General features: G+C 41.7%; 1 protein-coding gene across 1 annotated transcript; it reads right to left on the bottom strand.

The window, feature by feature from the left end:
* Positions 1–1,197: 1,197 nt before the first annotated feature.
* coq3 (coenzyme Q3 methyltransferase) lies at positions 1,198–9,362 on the bottom strand. Its single transcript, XM_023410416.2, has 6 exons — positions 9,096–9,362; positions 7,576–7,713; positions 5,670–5,769; positions 3,902–4,159; positions 2,978–3,137; positions 1,198–2,287 (listed from the first exon to the last, which is right to left on the bottom strand). Exons 1-6 carry the CDS (start codon positions 9,287–9,289, stop codon positions 2,100–2,102), a joined length of 1,038 nt encoding a protein of 345 aa, XP_023266184.1. The 5' UTR covers positions 9,290–9,362; the 3' UTR covers positions 1,198–2,099.
* Positions 9,363–9,843: the final 481 nt, after the last annotated feature.

Here is a 9,843-nt window from a genome sequence, read left to right on the forward strand (position 1 = left end):
GCCTTGAGTTAAGGTTCTTTTAACGTTTGTTGTCCTTTCATACATTATTAATAACAGCCATTTGATCAAGGTAATAAGGAGCAGGTGTGGTTTGAACAAAACCAATGCCATTGTTTTATTTTTTTAAACGAACTTGGACAACTTCCGGTATTGATGTGTTAATGCTTGGCAGCTTGATGCAACTGGCCTATTGTCTCCTCCAGTGGAAAAGTCACCCCGCCCTGAGAGGCCCCCCGCATCCCAGTGAAACCAGTAGCCAACCATGATGAACACACAGCCTATTGGCTAGCAACACAACATGACACATAATTCATCTAATATTCATGTAAGAAATTAAATTGTCTGTGGTAGCTGACATATACAGTCCAGTGACTACCGACTCCACCCGCTGCTTTAGTGGATCTGTTTTAGTCTGTAGTCTTGGTTTGTTTAGTCTTTATGGGCTCAATCACTACAAGTAACTAATAACATAAACACAAAAATGTCTTTTTGTGATCTTTGTAAAAAATGTAATCATATTTCCACACATAAGCCTTTGTTCAATTAAAAACTTATGAGTGTGTTAATGCATTCATTGTCCGTTTGCCTTAATTCGTTGAAGGCAGGAAACACTGTGCCACCTGTATTGTAGGTCTACCTTAATAATGAACTTATAATAACTAGTTAAAGTAGACAGGGCAGCATACTTGGAGGTATAAAGGCAGATAGGAAAGTGTACTTACTCTGGAGCAACCTCGGAAGTGCAGGAAGACATTCATCATGACGAGTTATTCCACCTGGTGTGTTGTGAGTGTGTTTGTCGGGCATGCCGAGAGGTGGACAGAGACAACTTGGAGAAAAGAAGATTTCGTAAGCTATAGGCAACAGCATACATCACCATCTGTATGACCCTGATGCCAGTGAAATCCAGTCTCCTGTCCGTCAACAGGTGCAACCTGTCCGGTTCAACGAGAGGTGCTGAGTTGAAGCCAAACAGGACGAGCGAGCGATGCACATTCAATCTGTCCCACGGTGACGTGAATCAAAGTCTCAACTGCAGCCATGGCTACTGCAAGTTAGGTGCGCACTCCCGCGGCTTCAGGGAGCGCGCATCACAGCAGCAGTGTTTGTTATTGTAGACAGTTGAACAAACGTGGGAATAACAGTCTGCTGCAGACACTGCTGTAGCAGGAAAGCTGTGAAATGTGCTTAGCACTCTCAAGGTTTACCCACCTCCCTTTATTATTTACATAATACAATGGTTATCATTATCATCAACATTATACACTGGAATCATTTTTACAATGTGAAAAAAAAGTATTGTTCCTTGTTTTGGGACCTCTGGACCTTCTCATAAACCTCAGAGTCCATTTTATAATCTGCATTAGCAGAACAATATGATTTCTGCACAGCTCTTACAACCTGGTTATTGGTCTCTAAGAACATCATGCAAGCATGACTTATTCTCTGCCATGGGCATGATTTGTATTATATAATACTTCCACAGAAGACCCATTATAATCTCAGAGGAAGTGAGTCCCCTCTCGCGTGCGGACATGACTTCTCCAGACTTTAGCATCTAAAATTGGTTTTCAGCGTGCAGCTCATATTAGCATGAAATCTATTTGTTGGTATAGGGGCCAGGGCCAAACAAATCTGTTTTCTTACTCTTAGGCTTCACTCGAGATAATTTTAATAGAAGATATGGCAAATCACAAAATATTCAACCTAAAACACCACGCTGGTTCAGTACAGTAGACACACTGCAAATGATTGATGTTGCTAGAATAGATTGTTACACAGCTCTGCTACTGAATTACATAATAAGAAGATGCACAGTTGCCTTGCACAGCTCATTAAACTCTATAAAACCATTTGTAACACCGGCTCAGAGTAAAGCAAAGGCTGACTGGAAACTAAAAGCATCACACAATTTTACTCTGAGTGCAAACCAGCAACTGCAACACATCTCTAATTCTATCTCAGGGCTGTTTGTCCCTTTCCTTTAATAACCACCGTCACGTGCTGCATCCCAGCCTCTGGCCTCTGTGAAGTTACAACTCCACACATCTGATTTTTTTTTTTTCTCTCATTTTCTGATTTCTCTCCAGTCTTGTGGCTCAGCTGTGAGTAGCTGCAGTGTGGTCCTCTGGGTGGGGGTTGCTTTCCTCAGCTTGATCTGGCTGGGGATCGTCTCTCAGTTTGACAGCGTGGAGGGCGTAGTTGATGGCCGTGCTGTTTGTCCAGCTCCAGGCTCCTGATACTGGGTTGTACAGCATTCCTTGTACAGACTGCACTGAGAAACCATCTGATAGAGAATGAAGAGATTGGAGGGGTTAGAGCCCGAAGAAGAGAGGGCATGACAGCAACACAAACTTTTCCTTTTTAACAACATGACATAGTAACAGTGCAGCTGACTGCAGTGGCTGGTTACGTGACTGGATTTCCTCTGAAGTTTCTAAATTCAAGTTCAGTTATGTAAAGGACTGACATTTACTTAACAGTCCATAAGGAAAAATAATGACAAGTAATATGTAAGTAATTTATAGTTGGGACAGGACATGAAGTTATCCCACATTAATGATAAAATTCTCATCAGGTGCACTCAATAAATTAATTACATGAATAAAAAATTAAACTGCCACTCCTAATGTGCCAATCAGTGACTGGTAATTTTGTTTCCCTTAAGTGAAAAAAAAGGATCTCAACTATGAGCTTGAATTGTGTGGAGCAAACCTTTTTAGTAGTCCTGCTGTCATTTGTAATCTTCCCAAAACTACTTCACATCATGCAAGTGAACATTTGCAGAAAAAGTTCAGGTATACTGAAAATATTCATTTCAGAATGAAACAAATTTCAGAGCGGGTCTGATTTTTATTTTTATTTTAACTGAACACTTGTGCTGATTATTAACACTTCCTGCTGTTTATTATTAACAAATGAATGTGTTTTCTCATGTGCCTGTTCTTTTCCCCGTATGGAAATTAGAGGGACTTACTTGACTCCAGGAGGCGCTCCAGCTCCACTGGGCTGATGAACTTTTCCCAGTCGTGCGTCCCACTGGGAACGATACGCAGCAACTGCTCGGCTACAACAATACCCAGTGCGTATGACAGGTTGGTTTTATTAATAGTAGTGATGAAGAGTGAGCCCCCTGGCTGCACACAGAGAAAATGGAGAGTTTTCGTTAAAGTCAAGTCAAGTATGAAAGACTTTGTAGTTTTGATACCTGAGTCACAAAGGTATTTATAGACTGGATTTAAAGCTTTCAGCGGATAGAGTCAAGTGCACGAGACGGGAAAGTAACACTGCCAAACCTCAAGGTTCAAACTTGATCACGATTGACAGTTTTAACAGGAGGGGAGGGTGAGGGGGAGAGAGTGGAAAGGTTGGAAAGTAAAAGAGGAAGAGTGCAGCTCTTTTTCTATAAAATGAATCCAAACATTAAAGGAATTCATTCTAAAGCACATTTTTTTTTAGTAGAAGAGTAGAAACGAATGATTTGGGCCAGAGAGAGAGAGAGAGAGAGAGAGAGAGAGAGAGAGAGAGAGAGAGAGAGAGATAGTCCAGTCGTGCCTAAGCCAAATGCAGAGGCATTAAGTGAAGATTAGGCTGTCTTTTTCCCACTCAACACTCTGGCCCACTGACCTATGAGATTATGATCATCTGGCTTCAGTATTGATGCACAGCTTTCACCCAAGCTTGTCAGGGTTCAATGCAAACCACACACATAAAAACACATGCTAACCTATTCCCAGAGATGCACAACAGATGCAAACACAACAAACATAACAAAAATCGCCATATGCACATTAGCACACGCTCAGACGAACGTACAGACACGTAACTGTACTGATGCAGAAATATCTGAAATGAGCCGACAGCTGGGAGGGAAAACACACCACACTACCACGGGACACACCTTCACCACGTGGCTGCAGCAGAAGGCGAATGTTTCCAGGTCGGCCAGATGTTCCACCACCTCTGATGCCACAACAGCGTCAAAATGGCCGGCTCCTTGCTCCTCCTCGCCTTCTGCTGAGAGCTCCTCCAAGGTGCAGGCCCGGTAGGAGACCCAGTCACGAAGGTCCGGGTCATAGGACGCATGCAGCTGGGCGGTGCAGATGCTGTCCTCTACTGGATCTATACCCAACACATTAGCCCCCAGGCGACCGAGGGGCTGGGAGAGGACAGAGAGGAGGGAGAAACCGGATCTATTATATCTCTGTTATATTGTTTTAAAATGCCTCAGTAGAACACAACAAGTTAGTTAGAAACTTTATCGTCCACATTTTGGAAAATTGTCTTTGGCTTCACCACACTGCTAAAAACAATACAGGACAATTGCCAACAATATACATGCAGTAAAAATAAATGATGAGTTAGGTTTGCATTCAGCATCTTGATTACATTTTGCAAGAAAGAATTGCTGTACACATCCCAGTGTCTCCAGCTCAGTCTGTAGTGTCTCCCTGAGGGTAAAAATCAAAGTGCAACTGCAGAGGGAGGGATCACTTACAATCTGGAAAGCTTTGCTCTTCATATGTAATTCATTTTTCTCACTAGGTTACATCTCTGGCTTCTCTACAATTCAACCGGCTATATTTACTATTGTCTGCAATTTCAATTCACCCCTACAATTCAGATTCCCATACCACATGACCATGTTTAAAAATAAAACACTTTCCACCGGATGCACAAATACCCATTTTCAGGATTTGCGCATATACATGTAACATATCACACATTCATAAAAGCTTTCCAATAAAATAATGTTTTAAGACACTAATCAAATGGTAGACTGCTCCATAGTTGGAGGGCTCTGACAGTAAAGACCCGGTCACCTTTAGTCACCAGCCGAGACCTTGGAACAACTATAAACAGTTGGTGTAGGTTCACCCCAGTACAGTGGCTTTCTCCAGCACAGCTAAATGATTGTGTTTTCACAGAACTCTACAGCTTTATGCGCCATTATTCAATGAACAACATGATAAGACACAATGAAGATGAGAAGTGATTGGACGTGAACTACAGTGCCCTCTTCTGGACACTGTATGAGACACATGCCTATGTTGAAAGCTGCACTTGATTGCCCAGGGGCCGATCTCCATCCTCCCACAGCTGATCCCTTCTGATGGGACGACTTATAGTGACAAGACACCCAGAGACACAACCACTGTTTAAATCTTAACAGACACTTTTTTTGTGTCTGTGTGTGTATGTGTCTGAATATGACAGTCTGGGTGACAGAGCCATAAAAAATATAGGACCTGATTTTGTCTTCCCAAATCACACAACACAGCTGGTATGTCCTCAGTTCAAATGAAGGCAGAGACAGGAGCTGTGTCGTCGCTGCGCAGCTATCGACACTAACAAACAGATAAACAACTGTAAACGACCGACTGTCCGATCCACCACACTGCGACCAGTCAAATCAAGGGGAGCGAGAACTGGGCTGACATTTAAATGTTTTTTGGGTACTGGTATGTGAACAGACTGGCATTATAATGCACTGAAAGCAGAATCTCATACTGCAGCAGACTGCTGTGACATGAAAGGTAGCAATTGAATCAACTGCGACTAGACAGAATGTGTAGGGGGAGAGATATTTTTGTCCACACGTCTTTGTTGTTTTCACTGGGTCTGCATCTTTCTTATGAAACAAACACACACACACACACACACTTTACCTCTGTGAGCAGGCCTCCTCCACAGCCAACATCCAGTATTCTGAGTCCTGCCAGTGGTTTCCCAGGATGCCGTGCTCTGTGCACATTCAGCAGATTATCCCTGTACAGGTAAAGGAGCAGTCAAAATTTCAAATTAAAAAATCTCTTAGTCCTCGTCTTCCTCTTGCCGTCCAACAGACAGCCATCATGTTCCAGTCACAGATAGTCTAATCTGAAGTGACAAGGACTGAGGGAAGACGCTTGTATTCTTAAACATCCATGGGCTGCATAACGCTGCTTAGCACACGGCGGTGCATGGGAGGCTGGAGATGCTACATTTTGCTTGCACCTCTGTCACAACCACCCCCATTAGGCCCTGAGCTACCGTGTCAGCCATCTGACAAGCACAAATTATCCTCAGGCTACAGATTCAACCCTACCTTGCTCCCGTGCTCCCTCCTCCCTACCTTCCTTCCTCCCCTCACACACTCTCTAACGGCTGTTTGCCTCAGGCAGGAAACAGGCAGAACAGGCCAAGATCTGGGAATGCATCATCCTCATTAAAGCTCTGCCGGGGTACAAGAGCATTCGTGCAAACAGTGCAGGAGAGAATATTAGATGTTGGTAGACATCCACCAAACTAGCCCCTCACATCACCACAACACACAACGACAACAGCTACTTAGCCACAGTCTGAGTGGAATGTCAAGCTATCCCTGCATGATAAACCATTAGTAGCCTGACAGACTGTTATGCTAACGATAAAAATATTTCTACTTGTTTAACTGTAGTTAAAAAAAGGAAAAGAAAAAAAATATATTTTTTGTGATTTTACCATGTAATTGTTTTTCATTTGAGAATCATGGTTTAAAACTTGTATTACATTTACAAGTGACTGAAGTATTTAAGGTTGGACCCTACACTTTATTTACTATATTTACTGTGATTCAGCATTTAGCATTCACTAAATAAAATTAAAGTTATTCTTACTCTACATTATTTAAAATACTGATTTCTGCACATTTTTATTAAAATGCATTAATAATCTGTGAATAATCTGAGAGAAAAGGGCCATTAAATATTATTCATATTAGTCACCGATAATGACCTTTTCTTTTAAAATGCAAAAATGATTCAAATTCAGCTAAGAATATACACACAAACTGAAACTCTGTTGGAAAATACTGTAATATGAAGATGTTTGTATCTATAACCATTAACAGAAAGCAGTGTTTGAATCAAAAGTCTCTCTAACATGTTTCAATATCAATGAACTCAAGTGCACATTTAAACAGACCTCATGGACCATTAAAACAAAGAGGGAAACAAAGTAGCACAGCAGCATCAGCTGTATCACAGTAAGACTGTCAGAGTCTAAAGGTAGAGCAGCAACTGTAGCAGCGGTTCTGCTGCCTCTCATTTAGACACACCCTGAGGGCACAGCCGGATCAGGGAAAATCAGCCACACTCAGATGTACACTGGCACTGGATCTGTCACACTGTCAGCATAAACACCCATCACCATCACCACCAATAGGACCATGGAGGGGGAAGGGGAGACCTTCAATTGGCTCTTGGCTGGATGGATAATGTAATGATTATCATCTGTGGCCCCAACAGCAGATCTTATCAATCAAAACAGCCGCATCCAGCCCCCAAAACATTCCCATATGTAGAGTAGGGGTGGCTGAAAATGTGCTGATGTGTGAGGGAATCCTGTCACTTTAAGTCTCTGTTGCTTCAGTGTTTCCCTGATGTGTTCTTTGCTCCCAAATACCACAAGGCTGGATCTGCTTCAGGTTATATTTTTGACACAAATTCCTCTGCCCATCAATCACCTGTGTTGACAGTGACTCTGGCACTTTGGTATCTTTGCATTACAAATATATGATAAATATTGAAACATACGTTTTGTACTGACACACACCGTATAAAAGGCACCCTCAGGTCATTCATAGCATGAAGAGCTGCAAATTCTCCCTGTTCATCCCACCACTTGCTGGCCAGTGACTGGAATCTTCTCACCTCATCCGGGTCCACTGTGGTTTGGGAGGCTGACCTAGTACTGCAAATAAAAAACAGACAAGGACAAATAAACACAACTCAATAATGATGTGAAAAATATTCTGGGGTCATTGTAATATCTAATATCATGCTAAAAAATCTTCCAGTTGGTGCTTAAATGACTGGTGGTGGATTGATCAGTTAGTATCTGAAATTAAAAGTGACCTAAACTCAAGGCCAATAAGCCAAACTGTTGCTGGTTCCAGCATCTCCAATGTGAGCATTTGCTGTTTTTCTAGATATAAAATCTAGTAATACTGTTGTGTATTGTATTGTGAATGTATCTATTCTGACATGTTATAGACTTTTCTCTAAATAATCATTGAGATCCCAGATCAAGAGAGAAAGTCGGTTGTTGCAGCCAAACTCTTTTCCTCCAGCTACTGACCAAGCAATGAGGTATTAATAACACACTCTGACATTCTTATGAAAATAACATTTACACTGAACTTTTATAGGAAATTGGCAAATGGTGGGAGTAAGTCACAAATGTGCTAGTCTCAAGTTACAGTGGTGAGAATGAAGCAAGTTCCTGCTTAAAGTCCAGCAAATCACAAGTCAAGTTATACGAAATTCTGATCACCAGCCCCAGTTTCCACATTTAAATCTGCTAAAAGACGAGTGTCATGAAAAGTTTAGTTTTATTTTCAACATTAACAAAAACTGGTGCAGCTGCTTACACCATATAAATCTTACTGATATTTGACATTTAGTGGCAATGAACACAAATGTAGGTTTTGTCTGTTAATTTTTCAGCAGGATTACCCAAATGTACTGAACTGACTTTCACCATATATATTCATCAGATATTCATCTGTCGGAGGGATGGGACATGGGTCGGAGAAGAACCCATTACATTTCGGTACAGAAGTGGATTAAGGGGCAGATCCAGGAATCTTTTTTTAATCACTTTCTTTAATGAGTAGGATTGTTTGGTCTTGGCATAGGAATGCACTCTACTGAGTGTCAGTCTAGTTCTTACTATTACAACACATCTCTATGTGGAACCTGCATTGTGCTATAATTCTTTCCTTCTGTAATCCTAATTATAGTAAACTATTTTTAGCCCCTCCTCATGGTAGCTGCCTTGTGCATTGGCCTCTGCTGGTCTGCAGCGTCCAAGTAGGTTGCCAGGTTTGTAGGCATGGCACGGGAAATCACCCAATCATGTTTCAAAAACACAATGTAACTTCTCAGTATCTAGAAAAATGCAAATATTCAATAAAAAAAAGTCAAGTCCATTCGAGTCATGTTTTTCCAGTCCAAGGCATGAATACCAAGTCAAAATCAAGTGGAGTCTTTTATCAATGTTGGTCAAGCAAGCAACAAGGTCAGCGTTAACGAGGTGGCACTGCTGTCATCCCAAACCCCTTACTGTAGTACCTGATTTGAGAGGACAGGGCATGATGCTGCACCTCCGGACAGCTGCTCCTCTGCAGCCTCAGTGACCGCTGTTTACACACCGCCGTCCAGCTGAATCCGCTCCGGCCCGCAGCGCTCTGTACCGCCCCGCTAACAGCGCTCCGTTTACGGCCGTAAAGTCCTAACACGAGACGGCTAAACTTATTTGAGTACATGTCACAACGTTTTGCAGCTAGATACTGAGAATTTGTTCACTGCACTACGTAACGTCCGTGGGACCTTAAGTGCTCCAACCTTTTCTGCTCGGGCTGAAACGAGAAACTCTTTAGTTCCTAGTTGTTACTACGAAATTGCAAATCACTATAATACTAGAGAAAACTAAACATATAGCTAATTTATAGTGTAATTAATTCAAAAAATATTTTAATGTTAGGGTTGTGTGATAGAGGGATAATGTCATCCTCAGGTAGTCATTGCCGATTCAGTAACTACGGGTTATATGTAAGAAGTTACTGAAGCTTTGTGCTGTTTGGACAGCGGATGATTGGATGGGTGGATAGATAGATAGGGAAATTCAGGTTTATTTAGGTTCATGTAACCTTTATTAGGTTTTTATGATTATGGTCTGTCTAGAGAAGGACTATATTTTCTAATGGAGAAACTGACTAACCATAGTGTACAAATATACCAGTAAAACCTTCAGCAGCACTGATATGAATGGCATGACATTTTCATGCATGCTCTAGCTTGTTATGTTCTGAATCATCTA

Source organism: Seriola lalandi, unplaced genomic scaffold (genome assembly GCF_002814215.2).
Source record: "Seriola lalandi dorsalis isolate HSWRI2012SDOR001 ecotype SW California unplaced genomic scaffold, Sedor1 jcf7180002054425, whole genome shotgun sequence".
Taxonomy (NCBI): domain Eukaryota; kingdom Metazoa; phylum Chordata; class Actinopteri; order Carangiformes; family Carangidae; genus Seriola; species Seriola lalandi.

Excerpts from the sequence above, each read along its gene's own strand:
- coq3 (XM_023410416.2), bottom strand. The coding sequence starts at position 9,289 with ATGTACTCAAATAAGTTTAGCCGTCTCGTGTTAGGACTTTACGGCCGT. Across the intron at positions 4,160-5,669 it reads GAGGAGGCCTGCTCACAGAG|CCCCTCGGTCGCCTGGGGGC; the intron begins GTAAAGTGTGTG and ends GTCCTCTCCCAG. Across the intron at positions 2,288-2,977 it reads GGAGCGCCTCCTGGAGTCAA|ATGGTTTCTCAGTGCAGTCT; the intron begins GTAAGTCCCTCT and ends ATTCTCTATCAG.